This window comes from Phalaenopsis equestris, unplaced genomic scaffold (genome assembly GCF_001263595.1).
Source record: "Phalaenopsis equestris unplaced genomic scaffold, ASM126359v1 Scaffold000134, whole genome shotgun sequence".
Taxonomy (NCBI): domain Eukaryota; kingdom Viridiplantae; phylum Streptophyta; class Magnoliopsida; order Asparagales; family Orchidaceae; genus Phalaenopsis; species Phalaenopsis equestris.
Genome location: NW_018164576.1, coordinates 953,411 through 974,460, shown reverse-complemented (window position 1 = coordinate 974,460; position 21,050 = coordinate 953,411). Strand labels below are relative to the sequence as shown.

The 21,050-nt window shown below is 32.4% G+C and overlaps 2 protein-coding genes across 2 annotated transcripts; one reads left to right on the top strand and one right to left on the bottom strand.

Annotated features, from left to right (window-relative positions):
* Positions 1–6,965: 6,965 nt before the first annotated feature.
* Positions 6,966–7,452, bottom strand: LOC110021455 (histone H4). Its single transcript, XM_020719950.1, has one exon. The coding sequence runs from the start codon at positions 7,402–7,404 to the stop codon at positions 7,093–7,095; it is 312 nt and encodes a 103-aa protein (XP_020575609.1). The 5' UTR covers positions 7,405–7,452; the 3' UTR covers positions 6,966–7,092.
* A 1,537-nt stretch (positions 7,453–8,989) lies between these two features.
* Positions 8,990–19,364, top strand: LOC110021404 (elongation factor 1-delta-like). Its single transcript, XM_020719888.1, has 8 exons — positions 8,990–9,331; positions 13,643–13,738; positions 16,222–16,346; positions 17,115–17,208; positions 17,697–17,820; positions 17,955–18,068; positions 18,867–19,028; positions 19,153–19,364. Coding segments are annotated over exons 1-8 (1,059 nt in total). The 3' UTR covers positions 19,155–19,364.
* Positions 19,365–21,050: the final 1,686 nt, after the last annotated feature.

Genomic DNA, 21,050 nt, shown 5'->3' with positions numbered 1-21,050 from the left:
GGCGCCCCAAGACGGTCCCTAAGTCCGGAGTTCGAATTCAAGCTGCAACCGGACAACAGTTGTGATCCATCAGAGGTTTTTTTTTTTTTTCCTTTTCCACTCCTTTCGGTGGATGACAGTCGTTATCTGGCCGCAGCTTGCATTTGAACTCCAGACGAAATATTTTTTTCTTAATTAAGAGGTCGACTTCATAAATTTTATAATTACCATCTTTCTTTTGACAAGTTGGACCCTATTTCTTAGAAAAAGTTACTTGCATGCCACACTATTTTTATGTATTTACATATTTAACAGCTAAATTTTAATTTTTATATATTTTCCACCTTACTCTATGCATGGAAGTGTGCATTTCACTTTTTAGAAGTTAATTTTAAATGTGAAGAAGATAAATTTAGGTGTTAGATATATAAATACATAAGAACTTGATGGTATGTTTGTAAATGCCCATATTTTTATTATAATGAGTTGGTTGGAGTTATGGTTTGATTAGTAAGCTAGATAGGTGTGGGAGGCAAAGAAATCAAACTGAGTTGTTGTAAAATAGTTGCATAATTATTTATTTAACATTATCATTGCTTTCAAATTTTTGTTTTTGCAACCTTTTTCATAATTATATAATATCATAACTTTATAAATAAATATTAAATACATGTATAAATGAATACTATAGTACTAAATAGTTCACTACAAGAGAGCTTTGAATTAGTGTCAATAAATTGTGGTGGAAATTTTTTTATGTGTATATATAGACATAAGTATTGAGTGGTATGTATTACAATCTTGCTATTTATATACACAAACATTTAGTGTTAGCTTTGTATAAAGCAGGTTTGGGTGAGATTCGAGTTGGTTCTGGTGCAGGCATGAACTAGGATTGGATGATTGAGTGCATTTTTGCTTGACTCGTTCATTTTTAGATTTAATTAGTTTTGTTAATTATTAATATTTGGAATATATTTATGTATATTTTAGGTGTAGCTTAGGATTAGGTTTAGAGCAATGTAGATTTTAGGTTTAATTTTGTGTTGAATGTTATTTAATTAAGATTTGATTTTAAGTAGTTTTTTTTTAGTTTATGTTATTTTCTGCGTAAATTCATTTTGGGTTTTAAATTAAGTTTGCTGAATTTTGAAATATTTACTTTTACTTTAGTTTATGTTTGGAATTGAATACATATCTCATTATTATGAGGTATATATATATATATATATATATATATATATATATAAGATAGAATATTTCACTTTTTTTATATATATATAGACAATATATATCATAGATAGAAGATTTCACTTATTTTATAGATGTATTGACAATAAATATCATACTTGTTAAATTGAATTGTATGATAACATATAACGATTATTGAATACACTTTTAATAAATCCTCTCCCTTAAGGGACTAGGAGCCCCCTCCCTCCCTTAGACAACCTCTAACCCCACAATATCCATGTCTATTCCTCCCTCAATCTTAGCCCTCTAATCTATCTTCGCTTTACCTCCTCTCTACCTTCTAGCAGTCGAACAAAGAAAAGAAGACCTACTTGCAGTCCCCCGTCTTAGACTTGTTTGAAATGCTAGAGATTTTAACTATGGTTTAAAATTCGTTGGTAGCTGTAATTTTGTGAAAGAGATTAATCTTGATTTTCTTTTGTTTGCTTAAACAAAACTCACCAACTCCTCCATATCTCACTCTCTTTCTAATCATTATTTCTTTATGATCTTTCTCTTCCTAATTATCATACCTTCCAGCATGCTGACATAGGAGTTGAATAGAATTCCTCCACTATTATTCTTATTGTGTTGGGCATCAGTTCCAATAAATCCATAGATCCATCTTATTGTCCTCCTATTCCAATTTTCTTATTACTTTCCACTATATTGAGAACTATATATCAAAAGGAAAGATTTGTGGCTAGCTCCTTTTAATATGAGAAGGTGTGTACCATCCTTCATTTTTCAAGCAAAATTGTCAATTATAATAAATATAGATTTTAGTCTTATGGAGCTTACTAATCATGCACTTGCCTACAGCTGCTTTAACTAACAAAATTTGAAACAAATATAACCATGAAACGGTTGAAGCAGCACCAATGGCAAACCTTAGATGGTTTGGTCACATCAAACGTTTACTAACAGATAAACCAACTAGGAGGGCAGTTGTTTCAGATTTGACATTTAACAAATACCAAGTTTGAAGTTTTTGTTTGTTTTTGTTATTTATGTCATACTTTTCCTAATTTTTTATTTTTATTTTAAACATAGTTATCTGTTTAGATTTTACACATTCCTCCTTTTACTTGTATATGTTGCTCGTGATTATTTTCTTATAAGTCTTGCTACAGATAGTCATAAGTGGTGTTAGTGATCAGCCACCTCAGCGACCGCATATTCTTCACTGTAGCAAATACTTACAAGAGCAAGATGAAGAGCCTGTCTTCTTCTGCACTTGTTGGTGTCGTCCCACCTGCTGATTTTGCTACCACACCTGAGACTTCTCTCGCACAAATTCAACTACTCACCCGACGGGTGAATGTAAATAAAAATTTGTTTTTTTTTTTTCATATTTATTTAGTGTTTAAAATATCAATTAATAATTGGCGTTTAGGGGTTAGGGGTTAGGGTTTAGGGTTTAGGGTCGTTGTTATGTGGGTGGTACGAGCTTGTCACGCCCGAATAATTTGAAGTTTGTCCGGCAGGTCGGTTTTATGACTAAGGAGGCTCAATATATACATGAAAGCCAACAATAAATTGAGTCGAGTATAACACGTCTGAAGAAGATTGTAGAAGATCGATAGGGCAAGCGAACTGTGATTACATTAGTCGAGGAAGAGAATAAGGATGAGTATAAGGAGGGTGAGGATGAATAAAATGATTATAAAGAGTTTTTATGTATTTTTAATTTCTAAAATGTTTGAACTTATATTGAAGGCGTATATCTAAACTTTTGGTAATTTAGATTTGTGACATAATCTCATTTTTCAGTATTAATATTCTTAAGAGCTATGTTCTGAGATATGGTTGGATTTAATGTTGTTGTGATATGATTTAAACATTGTGTGCACGTTGTGTAAATATAATTGATATTCTGAATTTTTTTTTAGATATAGGTTTTGCCTCAAATTGGAGTTTGTTTTGCGTCCAAAAATTTGAGGCATAGCTCATCAATATTATCGCTGCAAATTTGACGCAGGAGAAGTTCGAAGCTAGGACGATGCAAAACACGATGCTAATTATTTGTGGTGGAATATCTCGCCGCAACATTGATGAAATTAATTTACCAACCCCCAAATTACCCTCGGAAAATATCGTACATAAATCCGATGCAAATCCGACGATAATCGTCAAATATTATTGGATTTACGTTTGATTAGCATATGATTTGATAGACGCAAATTTGCCAATTTTCTATAGTGGTTATTAAATATATTTTTCATATTTAATAAAAGTGAATAAATTTTCATATTTTTTTTTTAATTAGGAATGTTGCTCGCTTGAACTCATAATTAATATCACCCCTACAAATAATCATAAGGGTTGCAAATTTTGCATTACAATCATAATTTCTTTTATACCATAATTTTAAAAAGTATTTGAAAAGAGTAATAATAATCCAATTAATGAAGCAATACCTCTTAAGTTTTTTTTTTTCTATTAATGCAACTTAAGAAAAAATTAAGATCAATGCATTCATAATAATAATGATCGATATATTGGACGATGGAGAATAGTAATTAAAATTATTTTAATAATTTTGTAAATATTATAAAAAATTACTGATGGGCAAAAAAAAATTGGAATAATTAGTGGATACCTTTTAGATGAGTAATTTTCCAATACATATTAATTTGTTTGGATAATTTAGAATCCGTTTGGGGCAGCTTATAAGTGTGGTTGGCGTTTTCAAAACGCCGCATCACCGTTTGTAAAACATGTTTCAGCAGCTTATCAAAAAACATGATTAGGTTTTTACACTAAACGCAAGCCGCCAGTCGAACCCCACAGGCCACCCGTGGGTCACGTTTCAAGATAAACTACTTATCTGAACTAACACAAGCTGTCTCAAATGCACCCTTAGTCTAGAACATGGAAGAACAACAATAAAATATGACTTCTAAGAGAACTTTTTATTTTTTTAATTAAAAATAAACATAGAAAGTTTATGTCAATAGAATGATAGAAGGGGTAGCCCAATCAAAGTAAGACACTATGTGTTTATAAGTTTATAAGTGTGTCCTCTCACGACATAGAAAAACATGATTACAATATTTCACTGAGAATTATACTTTTTTTTATACATCACATAGAAAACACAAGTCTTAAACATAACAGTCATATTTTAACTACAACGGTTGTAACCAATGTTTGTCAGTGATTAGAGGTGGGAGGCTGTGATTCAAAATTCGACAATCTTGAGCTTGTTGGCTTCCCCTCGTGGACTTGCTCAATCCGACTATAATATGTCAATTTGATTCTATTTGACCGTAAATTGATGATGCAAAGCCTCCAATTATATGTTTATTAAAAGTAATGTTATTATGAATAAAAAATACATTGAATATTACCCCCCAAAAATAGCTGGCCTAAAAGGAAGTGATATTGTCTGCTTTCTTGCCTTCCATAGGTCATTAGTCTGAATAAAATAATTCAAAGGGACAAACACAAATATTTATTCAGCATCATTAAAAGTGCGTGCGAATCAAGTCATTATATCAAAAATTTTCCTTATTGAATAGCCCCACTTTGTTGATATTATAATTATACATAGGCTTTTAATTAGATCGTTTTTTTAACATATGTATTCATGATAATATTTAGCATACATTATAATCTTATGATTGTTAAAGATTGAATTAAAAGGAAAAAATTATTAGGTTCGGACTCCCAACGTAGAGGTACATCCGGAGTCCAATAAAATCACGTTACGTCTTACGTCGAGGTGATAATTTTTTTTTTTTTTGTTTTAGCACAAAGGAATATTAGAGGTGATAATTTTTTTTTTTTTTTTTGTTTTAGCACAAAGGAATATTTCCCTCGTGTTATTATGCGTCATTCAGACATTATTGTGGTGGTATTCATGTAGTATTGTGTTATGGGAATACTCTCAATATCATAATAACACATTAATACCATTACAATAACACGTGAATAACACAAAATAACTAGAGAATATTTCTTTATGCTAAAATGATTTTTTTTTATTTTTTTGTCACCTCCACATGACATAATTTTATTGGCGTCCGAATGTACATCTACATTCGGAGTCCGGACTTAATAATTTTTCATTAAAAAGGAGGTTTTAATAGTATCTTCTATCGTATCCTTTATATGCTTGAATGAATTGTTAATTAATTAAGAATTGAAAGATTTTTTCATGAAAAAAATAAGATTAAAACGATAATATTCACAAGTACGTTTTGAGTTTGAATTGAAATTGATTCAACTTAAAATTGCATCAAGCACATAACTCGAATATAATGCAGGTCAAAAAAAGTTCAACCTAAAAATCAACCTGCTGACCTTAATTTGACATGCATGATTTGTTTTACCCAAGGCATTAGACTTATTTGGCTCAAAATTGCAATAATGTCCGGTAAATTTCGGGTTATCAGGTCAACTTCTAGTCAATTTCAGGTTGATAAGTTAGCTTTAAGTCAACTTCTGAATGGCAAGTAAACTAGAACGAGGTTGAAAAATTAAATAGGTTAGGATACATATCACCAATCCAACCCAAACATAAATTTGGTCAACTTGATCTTGAGTTTTTTTAATTAAATTCAAACATAGTAAGATAAACAAGTTGAATTGAATTTGGGTTACTCTTGACTTATGATTGAGCTTGATTAACAAATTGAGTGAAAAATATAGAGCTAAAGAGTTTGATTTGGTTACAAACATCAAACAACCTTTTTGATTAGTAATTCAATTATCGTCAAACATGATCTTTGGTGGGTGGCCCAAAAGGTTCTACACTTGGAGCCCATCAACCAAAAAAAATGACATTATATATACAAATTAAAATATAAAGCACTCTGAATAGTAATATTTTTGGATGATAAAATTGATATTGCCAAAAAAATAATAGAATGACAACTAATACATCACCAACAAAATTCTATCATTTCAACAATGATATGAATATCAAAACAATTTTTTTTATGAAAAAAACGTTCAAATTTTAATTAAAATTCATTTAAAATTATGATTTCAATAAATTTATAGTCAAAATTTACTGTCTCAACAAAACAAATCTAAAAAAAATTAGTGCAATCTAAGTCAAACCAAACTTAAATTAAGTCATTAAATTATTTTTAAAATTTTTTTTTTTGTTAAACAAAGCCAAATATGACATATTTATATTCAAATCGAGTATATTAGCAAAGATGAATCCAACAAACACAACATCTATCAATTCTCACATGGTTAAGGCACAATTCTCATCAAATGTTTTATGATCAATGGTATCTCTGTATCACGTCAATTAAAAGTGATTCAAATTTTTCCTTATTTACAATGTAAAATTATAGATAAGAGTCAAGAAACTTATTGATAGAGTCATGTCCCTCTCATTAGAGGAACCTAGACCATGTGCAAGAGGAAGGCCAGAGTCTGCAGAAGAGGGAGTTGCAATCTAATATACTGCACTGCAGATTCAATCAACTCCGGTAGCCGCCAAGGTAGCTCTAGCTCAACCCTACACATTTACATTCCTGTCCATGACCATCTAACATTCATTTATCAGCCCCTAACAACGAAACCCAAAACAACAGCACAAACTAGTTAATCACACCACAAAAACAAACGAAATTAAATACAGCCAGCTTTCATGGCTAAATAGCATTAAGATAATAGACTAAACCTGTGCTTGCATAAAAATCACTGTTGAAATCGAACTCTTCAGAAAATTAAAAAAAACAAGTAATAGGCAGGCAAGTGCAGCTACACAGCAATAGATCACACAACAATAGATCATAAAACTCCTTTCGTTATCATTTAAGCTTGAAACAAAAGTAAAAAATTACAATACGATTAAGCTAAAGCAGTAAAAACACACACATCCAAAAGCTCCCCCCAGCCAAAAACGCTAGCTTTCTACCCCCCAAATCCATAAAGGGTGCGTCCCTGGCGCTTGAGCGCGTACACAACATCCATGGCCGTAACAGTCTTCCGGCGAGCGTGCTCCGTATATGTGACCGCATCGCGTATGACATTCTCGAGAAAGATCTTCAGAACCCCGCGCGTCTCCTCGTAGATCAGACCGCTGATACGCTTTACGCCGCCACGCCTCGCCAGCCGTCGGATCGCCGGCTTCGTAATGCCTTGGATGTTGTCTCGGAGAACTTTGCGGTGGCGCTTCGCGCCTCCTTTGCCCAGACCCTTGCCGCCCTTACCCCGTCCAGACATGTTTCTTTTGTCGCGGAGAAGGGATTGCGCAGAGATTTACGAGTGTATAGTGATGAGTTTGATTCGAGGGAAGGGAATCGTATTTATGGATTTGTGGTATGCTACATTAACCGTTGGATGGCATGGCGATCCGGTGTTATGTTTTTGTTTCATTATTGGCCGTTGGATATTGAAATCTCGAATTTGATTGGTTGGAATGAAAATAAGCGGACTGCGGTCCTATGTTTTTATAAAGTTAATAATTTTAGTTGTATATATAATGTATAAAAATAAAATCTTTTTTTTTAATAATATGTGCTATTAATTTTGTATGTTTAAATTATTATATAAAATAAAAAATTATTGAGCAAATAATCAAAATAATTAGAAAATATAACTTCATTATTAAACATGTAGCATAATCATTAAAAAGTGTTACAAATATCTCATTGTTTAATTATATTATCCTAAAATTTAATTATATTTATTTAATTATTATATTGTATTATCTAATAATTTAATTGATTTAATGTACAAAGGGATGCTTTGTGATTAGAGGTATGAACAAGTTGAATTGAATTTGGGTTACTCTTTGACTTATGGTTGAGCTTGATTAATTAATTGAGTGAAAAATTTAGAGTTAAGGAGTTTGATTTGGTTATAAATATCAAACAACGGCCTTTTGGATTAATAATTCAATTATGGTCAAAATATGATCTTTGGTCGGTGGCCCGGAAGGTCCTACACTCGAAGCCCATCGACCAAAAAAAAATGAAATTATATATACAAATAAAAATCTAATGAAAATATAAAACACTCTGGAATGTAATATTTTTGGATGATAAAGTTGGTATTGCCCAAAAAAATAGAATGACAATTGATACGCCGCCAACAAAATTCTATCATTTCAACAATAATATGAATATCGAGACAATTTTTTATGAAATAAACGTTCAAATTTTGATTAAAATTCATTCTAAACTGTAATTTCAGCAAATTTATAGTCAAACTCACTGGCTCGACAAGACATACCCAACAATAAAAAAAAAATTTGTGCAATCTGAGTCAAACCAAACTTAAATTAAACCATTAAATTATTTTTAAGAAATTTTATGTGCATAACTAGAATGTCAAACAAAGCCAAATATGACTTGCTTATATTCAAATCGAGTGTATTAGCAAGAAGAATCCAACGAACACAAGATCGATCAATTCTCACATTATTAAGGCACGTAAATTCTCATCAAACATTTTATGATCAATGGGATCTCTCTATGACGTCAATTGAAAGTGATTCAAATTGCTTCCTTATTTGCAAGGTGAAATAATAGATAGAGTCAAGTCCCTCTCATTAGAGGAACCTAGACCATGTGCAAGAAGAGGGAGTTGCAATCTAGCATCCTGCACTGCATATTTGATCAACTCCGGTCGTCGCCGCCTCTACTGTTGTCTCCGCTTCTGACCGCCGCCACCTCTAGCTATTGTGGCCTTTTCTAATCATTGCCACCCACTATTAGTCTCTAATTATCATTGACATCTCCCTTCTACTCCCACCGACCAATGCTGACTGCTGACTCTGGTTGTTATCGCCTCCAACCAACTCCAAATGTCATCTTCTCTGCCCAATTGCGGTCGTTTTTGCCTCCGACCAACTCTGGTTGTCATCGCCACCTGCACCTCAAAACAACTCTGGTCACCACCACCTTTAACCAATTCTTGTCAGCACCCTCCATCCAACTCCAATCATCTCACTTTGGCCAACTCTGACCACCGTCGTCTTGGGCCAAATACTGGATCTCCTTTGGTTAACTCCGACAATCGGTGCATGTGTCCAACTTTGGTCACTGTTGGACAACTCCTACTGTCATTGTCGTGGCCCTTCGACCAACTCCGGCAGACGCCGCCTCTGATATGTTTGGTCGCTATCGCCCTTGCTTCTTGCAATGAGGTCTCTTGTGAAAGTCTTAATGTGCACTACAGAACCCCGATGTACATTACAAAGTAATAGTGCACCCCACTTGCGGTGCAATGACACATCCTTGTGGCAACATAATAATACACCCCAAAGACGATGACTTTCTTCAAACTCCTAATGCTCCTGAATCCTGCCCCTACAACCTATCATTGTCATCACAACTCTCCACTGCAACCTGTGTAACTAACTACGACCTACGTGGTTCCAACCCGCGTGGCCTATGAACGTCATTACAACTCACTTCTGCGACCTATGTGACAACTACAACATATTTGGTCCACAACTCATGTAGCTCTTAGACTCATACCCCCACAACCTACAAACACATCAAAACTCAGCACTACGACCTATGTAACCCACCACGATCTACGTGGCTAATGGCTTCTGCAGCTCTTGACTCATGATCCGTGACATACAAATGTTATTACAGCTCACCACTATAACCTAAGTGGCTCACAACTTATGTAGCTCCCTACTCCAATCTCTGTGATGTATGGACGTTGTCACAACTCATCATTATGACATACATAACCAATTACGACCTACATGGTTCGCAGCTCATGAAGCTCCTTACTTATACCTGTGTAGCCTACAGACATCATCACCACTCACCACTAAGGCCACGTGTATAACTATGGCCTATGTGGCTCACAACGCCCGTAGCTTCTTACTACGACCTCTATACTAATTGAAGCTCCTGAAGTAATTATTTCTAGCCCACATGTCCAACTTCTATTATGGCTTTTAACTATTGTACACAAGACAAACTGGTGCTACGACCATCTTTTACAACATTAATGGAGGACTCCATAACAATTGACTCTGGTCCTTGCAGCATGCTTTAACTGAAAAATACATTCATTACAACCAGACAACGACTATGATTGATGAACCACTGTTATAAATTTATAAATGATTATCATTGTAACTCTAAGAGAATAGTAAACTTATGTACTCACCATTTAAAATGAATTATTTCAACTGAGCTAGTCCCATGTTTTTTTTCCCTTTTATTTGGTTTTCCACGTAAAAATAGAGATGTCTCCTTCTGCATACTTCTCTTTTATTATTTGAGTGTGTAATAGAGTCTCATACAACTCTAAGCCTATAATTCATTATTCTACTGTCGTAGACCTTCAGACACGCTTGAATCCCCATACTAAAATAATAAAAGATGAAAAATCTAAATTTCTGGTATTTTCAAATAATGAAATTATACCCACCAGAAAGTACAGGGCAACTAATATACGATTAATAAATTTTTATCATTCCACATAGCTCTCGAGGCATTGCAAGAATATGGAGATAATTTTTTGAGTAAGGAACAGTCAAACCCCAATTAAAACTCATTCATAAATCAAATTTTAATAAATTTATAGTGAAGCAGATTGACTCGACAGGATAAACACAATGACACCAAATTTAATAAAATCTATGTTAAATCAAGCCTGGATCAAACAGTAAAGACATGTTATGAAGCATCAAGTGTCCAATTTGAAGGTTAAATAGATTCAAAATTTTATAATCTTATGGTTGAATCAAGCTTCTCAACGAGAAGAATCAAACAAGCATGTGATCACTTAACTACAACATCATTATTGCGTGCAAATATTCACAGAAAACCCCCTGATTGAGGAAATCTCTATAAGTCGTCTGATTGAGCGGTCTAGATTATTTTCTTATTTAACATGTAGAGAACTCCTAAACTATATAAATAGAGTCTTACCCCTTCATGTAAGAAGGGATGACTTGGAAATTGAATCTGAGGAAGCTCAAGACTTAAAAAAGAAGAAGTTGAGGTCTAGTGTTTCATAGCTTGTTTAACTCCTAACTTTGACCTATGAGGCATACAAACATTATCACCGCTTACACAAATTTGAGCTTTGGCCTTTGCAGCCTACAAACATTATGTTAGCTCATGCAACGTCCAATTTTTAACACTGCGACATAAGTGCATTATCTCAGCTCGTGCAACACCCAACTTCAACATCTATGACGTACAAATGTTATCTCAGCTCATTCAAACCTCAAAATTGGCCTATGCCTACAAATGTTATCTTAACTCTTACAGCTCATAATTTTTGTCTCTACAGCCAACAAGCGTTATCTCAGCTCATACAACACCCAACTTCGGCCTCTACTGCCTATAAACATTATCCCAACTCATAAAACTCTCAACCATGGCCTATATGACATATAAAAATTATCTCGGCTCATGTAACACCCAACTTTGGCCTCTAGGCACGTAGATGTCATCTCAGTTCATACAACTGTCAAATCCACCCCCTATTACTTACAAATGATATCTTAACTCGTACAACTCAAATTTCTAGCCTCTATGGCCTATGAAAGTTATCTCAGTTCATGTAGTACCTAACTCTTACCTCTATGAGATATGGATGTTTTCATAACTTATGCAGCTCCCAACTCTGACCTCTACAACCTATGGATGTTATCACAGCTCATGAGGCTACATAATTCGACCAGTGCAGCCTACAAATGTTATATCAACCCATGCAACTGCCAACTTCAAGTTTTCAGTCATACGTAAGTTATCCCAACTCCTGTAACACATGACTCAAACTCTGCAACCTACAAATATTATCTCAACTCATGCAACACCTAACTTTGACATATATGACTTATGGATGTTATCATAACTCATGCAACACTCAACTATGACTTTCGTGACCTACAAACATTTTCACATCTCATGTGGCTCCCATGTCTAGCCTTTTTGGCTTACGAACTTTATTGCAACTTACCATTATAATAAAAAAAATTGAACAGTGGTGGCATTTGATGATACTGGCTTAAATCTACTTTGGAGCTAACACATGATAAGATGAGCGTGCATTGGTTTCCAACTGAAAATAGATAAGAGATAATGATTATGAATGTATTAATACGTGACTGTTGTCAAGTTAGTATAAGTGGATGCTACAAATCAAGTAATTTTATTCTAGTAATTGTAGTTGAAATGGTAAGGGTTGAATGGCTCAAATGGCAGACATGTAGTTATAATATAAAAACAATGGTAGTATAATAGTAGCTGAATGGTGATAGTTGATTGAAGTTAGTCGGCGGCAATCCGACAGTTGTGGTAGTACAATATCATTGATCATGTGACCGTCTCAACAATGGTCAAGTAGCTATAGTAGTAAAAATTATCCCCCACCTTTAAATTACTTTTCATAGAATACAACAAATCGTTGTATGATAAAAAAAAATTGCATTGGTGGATGAAGCTCACAAATATTTCAAGCACCAAAGCTTTCATAAATCTTCCCATTAGGAGAGGGCAGAACCAAATGTGAACTTCACTTTTTTACTATGATAGAAAAAAAAAACTTGGTAGAAGGGAACATGATGGTCTTCTTAAGAGATTGTAGCAAGAATTATCCCCCAACTTATAATTACGGTTCATAGAATACACCAAACCATTGTATGATAAAAAACTGCAACGGTAGAATATGATGGACTAATGTTTAACATTACATGAAGATTCAACCCGCACTGATAAATAATTGTCGAAAGCAGAGGCATAAAAGATTTTTATTAGAAAATCTCATGAGAACAAACTACAAGGTGTAACTCAACCAAAATAATTGATTATATATTTCAATGTTTAAAGCTTTATCATTCTATTTAAACTAACAAAAATATGATTATAGAGTTTTGGCCGATTTATAAAGATCACATAATAATCATATTGAAAGAATATTACAATAGTCGTTATTGGCAATCAATGACGATCTTAGTCGAAAATGTGTGGACTTAATTCTTAGCTGCTTTTTCTCAATCTCATTGTTGAAAATGTGATTATATTTATAGAATTGTGAGAGGGACATCATAATAAATTTAGCCAAAAATAACTTCATTTAATGTATTTTTAAATCATTTTTTTAATAAATGAGCTTGTTTAAAAAAAACACCAAAATTAATTTCAAACAATTTTGAATGTTTGAAAAAAATAATCATATCACATTTGAATCCATCAAATAGATTTTATTTCAAAATAAATATAAATAAAAAAAAAACAGCAATGAAGTAGAAAAAATAATAATTAAAAAAATTACTATTTTAAAATCACAAATTTATATTAAATAGATTTTATTTCAAAATAAATATAAATTAAAAAAAAAAACAGCAATGAAATAGAAAAAATAATAAGTAAAAAAATTACTATTTTAAAATCACAAATTTATATCACATATTTAAAATTCATTGCTTGTTATTATTAAAAAAAAGCATTTATAAATAACAACCTGATTTTTCTTTTAGGCTTTAAGCGCGCCGCCATCTTTCCCTGAAACCCTAGCTTGTGCTTGTGCCTCCTCAGGTCGATCGGATTCCGCCTGTGCTCCTCTGTTCGGCAAGGTACCGCCATGATCATTCTTCTCTGTGTTTGACTCATTAATCCTTTATCTTCATTGATGTGTAATGACATATGCGCTTTATACAAGTTTCCTATCTCGGAAACCATCTTCTACTACAACACTCCCACTCTCCCAATTTCGCCCAAACACCCTTCCCTTCTCTTCTCAAACTAAAACCTGCTTACGTTTCTCCGCCTTCCCATAACCATCGCCTTCTTGATCGATCCCTCGCCTTACACTCGCGATTAGGGAGGCCAACGACGGGATCGCGGCGTACAGAGATCCGACACTCCCATCTTTCTCCTTCTTCCGCTCCTCATCTTTTGGGATCCGTATATTTCTCAATCAGACCATTATATCTCATCGATACACATAATTTATTTCTTAATCTTTTCGTTATATCTAAGTGATGTATATAATTGATCTTTTGATATTGAATCCTGCTTCAATCTCTCCGATCTTTTGATCTTGAGTCTTGCTTCTAATGGATTCCGGTGATCGGGCTTCTTCATCACAGCCTCCATTAATATTATCCTGATTTCATCACAGCCTCCCTTAATATTTTCTCTTTTGTTAGTTTATCCTTAAATTTTGTTTTCTTAGAATTCATTTGCTGCGTAGCTCATCTTCCATATTTCTCCATGATGGGATTAGAAAACTATGATTGTGATGTATATATTACTTATTGTGAAATTTACATACATGCCACGCAATTCTTATGTATTTAACCATGTACACCCAAACTTTGTACACCCAAAGTTTGATATTTTCATTAAAAATTAAAACACATTGGTGTCATAAATCTATGCATGAAAAGATGTATTTTACTTTTAAAAAGAAATTTATGGTGTTATATTTGATGTGATGCTATAGATTTGGGTGCTATGCATGTAAATATGAATGTTCAGGGGTTACATATGTACATATATAATAATTGCACGGCATGCATGTAAATGCCACTTTCCTTTATGCTGTGGTGTGGTATGTATTGTGTATACTATTGTCACTTCATTTTCTTATCATTTTAGTTATGTTTTTCCAATCGAACCGTTAAATTAATGGAATAGTTACATACAGACCACCTGAAACATTGATATTTACAAATTAACCACATTTTTTTTTTTTGAACTAAGGAACCGGTGTATTTACGTGTGACACAATCAAACTATTGAGACTTTGATGAAAATAAAAAATAAGGGTTGGCGTGCGTTTTACCATGAATTTTGATATTTGAGCTAGAATTTGAAAATGGATGAAAGAGAGGGGTTGATTTGTAAATATTAGGTTTCAGGTGGTCTCTATGCTATTGCCCCTAAATTAATAAAGTATGCCTCTGACTATGTTTGCTGAGCAACTAATACTTGTGAACTTTTTAAATATTAATGATTTCTGAATTTTCAATTTTTAAAGTTAGCAATACATGTTCACATATCAAATAGTTGTTATTTGATTTTTATTTATTCGGTTAATTGATTGAGAACTGCTAAATTGATGTTAGGAATGTTAGCAAATTGCAGGAACCTATGATTTGGTGATAAGACAGTTTTATGCATTCATAGTTGCTTAATTAATAAGTATTTACATGTCTAACACCTTCAAGTTTATATTTATATATGTACCACACATTTCTTATGTATTTACATATCTAACATTTAAAGTTTGATATTTGCATTTTTAACACACTTTGGTCCTAAAACTTGTGCATGAACAGGTGTATTTTTTCTTTTAAAAAGTTAATAATAGTGGTCTTTTTTTATGCATTGTCAAAGATTTGAGTGGCATGCACCTAAATATAAAAATTTTAGGTAAATGCCCCTAAAAAAATGAGGTGTGTAACCATGTCAATATGTGTTAAGTTGCATTGTATATTCAATAATCAACTTGTACAACTTCATTAGTTAATTATAATATATTTGGTTATAATTTTATGTTGTTTCATTAAGTTTAGCAACCAAAACATTGCTATTGATAAAATCTAGCAATCTGGTGATATTTTTTGAAGTGTCAATCCCATGTATATACGCGCGCCACAATCAAACCATTGAGAATTTGATAAAAATGATATCATGGATTTTGATATTTGAGTGAGAATTTCAAAAATAGATGAAATGCGATGCTAGAATTGTAAATAGCAATTTTTTGGCCTTTGGGTGCTATGTACGTAAAAAGCCCCAACTTTTTAAGTTGATTAGGCTTGGGTGCCTCTCCAATTGGAATGTATCTGATCAGAAGAGCAATTGTGCAGTTTAGAGTTGCCATGTTGGCTTGATTTGGGTACTTCCAAATACAGTTTTGATTTAGTGCTTTATGTTATATTGTGGGATTAGATGTTCATTTTTATTTTACTTGGTTAATATATCCTAACTAATTTCGTTGCAACGGAAATAAATACTTCAGCATTTGTAGGATCTGAACTTATTTTGTTGCCACTGCAGAACTCCCCCTAGTTTTTTTTTTTTTGATTCATTGATAATTGAATAAAAATTAATCAGCTACCAAGCTTCAAAGGATGACATTGCTGTGCATGCTGAACTTTATGGCCCTCCTTCATCTGATTATGTTAATGTGTCAAGATGGTATAATCACATTGAGGCCCTTTTGAGGTTGAGGTATATTATTCAACATAATTGATCTTTTCAGTATGTTTAGGGGTCATTTGGGATCACTTTTGATTTATCTTGCTTATGTATTGATTTGATTATATTTGATTAAGGTATGACTTTTTTTAAGAATATATTATTTTTTTAAAATAAAAATTTTTTTAAATATGTGAAGAAGGATTCATGTAGCCGACCCCACGTAGTGGGATTAAGGCTTTGTTGTATTTAAATATGTGAAGAAACACTAAACAATTATGATTTTAAAAACAGAAGAAAAGGCAAAAACAAAAATGAAATCCAAAATTGATCCCAAACAAGCCCCTTGGGACCTTTTGAGATAACATTTTTTTGTTTTTGTTTTTACTATTTATTATTTATTTTATTTTATTTATGTTTTTACTAGAAATAAAACGTATTTGATATGTTATAACATATTCATACTGTTTTTAAAAACACACAAAACGGTTTTATATGTAAATTTTTAGATGTTTTGAATGTTTTAAGCAGCAGTACTTTTATTGCACTTAGTAGGGTCGGCTACATGAATTTTTTTTCTCCATTGAGTTCTGTTGAGTGTAATATTTTGAATTTTTTTGAAAACAAGCTACTCTGCTTTTGAAAATAAATTATTAAAATTTATAAAAAAATGTACTGAACGAACGTGTTTTTAAAATAAAAGAAAAAACAAAAGCAACAAAAAAGTGATCCCAAACAAGCCCTTATTTTTTTTTTGCATGCTATTGAACTCGCATTCCTTCTGCACGGCCTTCATTGCAGCGGTGTATCAGGGGAGGGACAAGGTGTGAAAGTTGAAGGGTCTGCTACTGTGTCTGCAGAAGCTCCAGCCTCTCCTCCCATTGCCGACACCAAGGTGATGACTTTACATCGCTTCTGAGTTTTGCATTATTAGGTCGAACAAATTGATATTTGCATTGATCTCAGTTAATAATTAGAGCAGTTTTTAAAGCTTTTTTGTAAGATGTGTTATTATGAATCATTTGAAAAAGAAAATTTTAGTAGCTATGCCATTTTTTTTTGCAAGTTTTCTTTTATTAACTTGAAGATTAATTATCAGATTAATCTCTGAAACAGTACCACTACTTCAAATTTGGAAGATTTAGACACATATATCACTCAATTCTTGTGTATTTACATATCTAACGCCTAAACTTTAATTTTCACATGCATCGCACCGTATACATGAAAAGGTGTATTCACTTTTTAAAAGTTTAAATGATGGTAATTTGGATGTGATATGAAAGATTTGGGTGGTATAAACTAAAAAAAGTAAAGTTTAGATGTTAGATGTGTAATTGAGCTGTGCTGGATTCTCGTCTAATTGTTTACCTTGAACTGTAGGCCTCATCAGCTGTTGATGATGATGACGATGATGTTGATCTATTTGGCGAGGAGACTGAGGAAGAGAAGAAGGCTGCTGAGGAGCGCGCAGCTGCGGTGAAAGCATCTGGAAAGAAGAAAGAGAGCAAGCTTAGCTCGTTTTTCGTTAAAATTTTGTTTATTCTGAAGTATGAAGAACCTTCAATAATTGTAGATTTTACATTTTGATAATTCTGTTCTGTGCTCAAATTGTTATTTTAATATATTTTATGAAAACAGGTGGAAAATCATCAGTTTTATTGGATGTGAAGCCATGGGATGATGAGACTGACATGCAAAAGCTTGAAGAAGCAGTCAGGAATGTTCAAATGGAAGGCTTGCTTTGGGGAGCCTGTAAGTGACCAGTTCTCCTGCTGTTCATGTTATATTTTCTAGTTTGATTGATGGAAGATTTGCATACAGACCACTTATCTAACACTTGAAACTTTAATTTTTACATATATACCATTTTATTCATACACGAAAAGCTGTATTTCAGTTTTTAAAAGTTAAAATAGTTGTACTATTGATGTGATTTGGAAGATTTAGGTGGTAGAAATGTAAAAAAAGCAAAGTTTTGGTGTTAGATGTGTAAACATAGAAGAATTGGGTGGTATATATATATAAATGCCTTATTGATTGTTTTGGTGCAAAAGTTCTGGTTAAATGGAAATGAAATATAAATGATGAGTATGTTTTTATGGGCACCATTTATCCCCAGCAAGTTCAATATTTAATATCATCTACCTAAACCTTCTTAGGTGGGTCTAGAACATTTAGATGGATTTAGTGGAAGTCCTGATCCAATACAAAGATTATAAGTAGTATCAAATTGACATCCATTAAAACCAATAATGAGTTTTTTAACTACATTGAGTATAGGAAATGTATGTTGTCTTCTGGATAAATCTACGGCGTCTTTTTGAACGATGTTATGGAAGGTACTCGCTAAGTTTAATAGACTTATGTTCTCAAGTAGATTTATGTCTGATAACTTGGGATGATGGAAACATGTTGATTCTACTTGTCATCCTTATATGCGCTAGTTTCCTCGATTCGTTGCAAAGTTGTTGCAAAGCTACTTTACAAATGGAAACAAAATTAAAATGATGATGTTATGATTTTTTTTGTTTTTTTTAAATGATTGTGCAGCAAAGCTTGTTCCAGTTGGATATGGAATAAAGAAATTGCAGATTATGATGACCATTGTGGATGATTTGGTGTCTGTTGACAACCTGATTGAGGATTACCTCACCTCTGAACCTGCAAATGAGTTCATCCAGAGTTGTGATATTGTGGCATTTAACAAAATCTGTAAGTTTGTTCTCCCAGTTTAGATTGTTTTATCGGCCATGTAATTTTTATGTTAAAGTTAGGAATTATCTTTTTTTTTCTTATTCATTTCATTAATTCGCTTTAATTTTGTTGAATTTTGCAGAGATAATGCAGTGCAGATTACTGCTCGTATCGCTTCTTGTTTTTGGTCTTTTATGAGCATTTTCATCCTTCACATTGAGAATGTTATATTAATTATGAACTACGATTATGTCTATTTTATTTGTTTTTTTTTTTCTTTTGGGTGCATTTATGAACCAATTTGTATTGGTAAATTGAGGATGGTCGATTGAACTTTGTGAGAATTTTGTACTATTTAGCTGATTGTTGAACTTCATTGTGTGGGATTTGGCTCGTTTTTCTAACTGATTGCATGTTTCTGGACTTTATATAGACTTTATATTATTCCCTGTTTTCAAATAGTGTATATCGTTATAAAAATATCAAATAAAATATAAATTTAGTGTGCATATATTATTAATAATCGAACATATCAAATGATAAATTATAAGTTATACATGCACTTGCTGGAGATAAATGGTGCCCATAAAAATATAATTTATCATGATATAAGTTATACATGATAAATTATATTTTGTTTAAATTTTATAAATTCAATTCTATAGAGTATGAAGGCTTATCTTTTATTTTTAACAGCTAACATCATGTCTGATGAATTTGTTCGAATAAGGTATAACTACAGCCCTATTTTAATAAGAAAACTAAAGAAAGAGAAGCTTTAAACTTTTGGATAATGCCTGAATTTGTTGGAATTGATTGCTTCTCCGAGATAAGTTTAAGCTAAAAGCTATTTTATTTTTACTAGGAAATAAGAAACTTAATATCATTAATATTTTGCTATAAAATTAATTCAGTTTGGGAGAATTAACTATTAAAACTGTTGCCAAATATAAAAAAAAAATCTATTTTTTATATAATTTTTATAATCACAAAATATCATATTAAAAACAGCATTCATTTTCGTATTTTAATGGTCAAATTCATCTTTTATGTGATTTTATCTGTTGATTGATTGTGGATTTGGTCCAACCATTTGAGAGAGTGATAAATAGCATTAATTGTAGTACATGAAAATGATTAATTAGTGAGTCATTTCATGTCAAAAATATCATAAAGATTTTTAGAAAGTCCATTAATTTGAATTTAATAAATCCTTTCATTTGAGCTTTATAACCTTCATTTCTTTCATTACCAATAGTTAATGTTTGTTTATAACCTTCATTTCTTTCATTGCCAATAGTTAATGTTTGTCAATTTCAGTTAGATAGAATATTACACACACAAAAATTGGGCAAAACAACATAAATTAGCAATACATAAATTAGCAATAACTAAACATAAATTAGCAATAACTATAAAAATTAGGAAGAAAATAATACTATGATTTAGCATATTTAATCGTTGCTATACAATCAATAAATCATAGAAACTACACTAAAAATTTGCTGAAAAAAAGTGGCGTTGAAAAAAAGTGGCGTTTATGAACTATAAAAAAATAAAATTTTATCTGAAGAAACTGAGAGTGCTAAAGAGACGCTTGATGTGAGACCACAAGTTTCTTCCTAAAGACTTGAGTCGAGTAAATAGACTCCACCTACGAGTTGAAGAGCTAACGATACATTCATTCTTCTTTTCAAAGAAGACCCCTTCGCCGATCTCATTGTTCACTTCCGCTAACTTTTGTTGATCAATAGCATTGGTATTGGTAGAAGATGAGGCATCCGTGATGTAAAAATAGCCAACTATTAATTCGTTCTCCTTGGCAAACTTCATGTTCTTGAGTGACAAGTTGTTCTCTTTTAATATCCTACTCACATTAGAGAGTAGATCATGGCGGTCAGAAGTAAGCATCTCCATTTTTAGCCCCTACGCTCAATAACAAACATATATAAATATATATTCAACATGCAAAAAATAACATATTTCTATTGATCTAAAGTTATAAAAAAATCATAAATACTCGAGATATTCTTCGTTCGA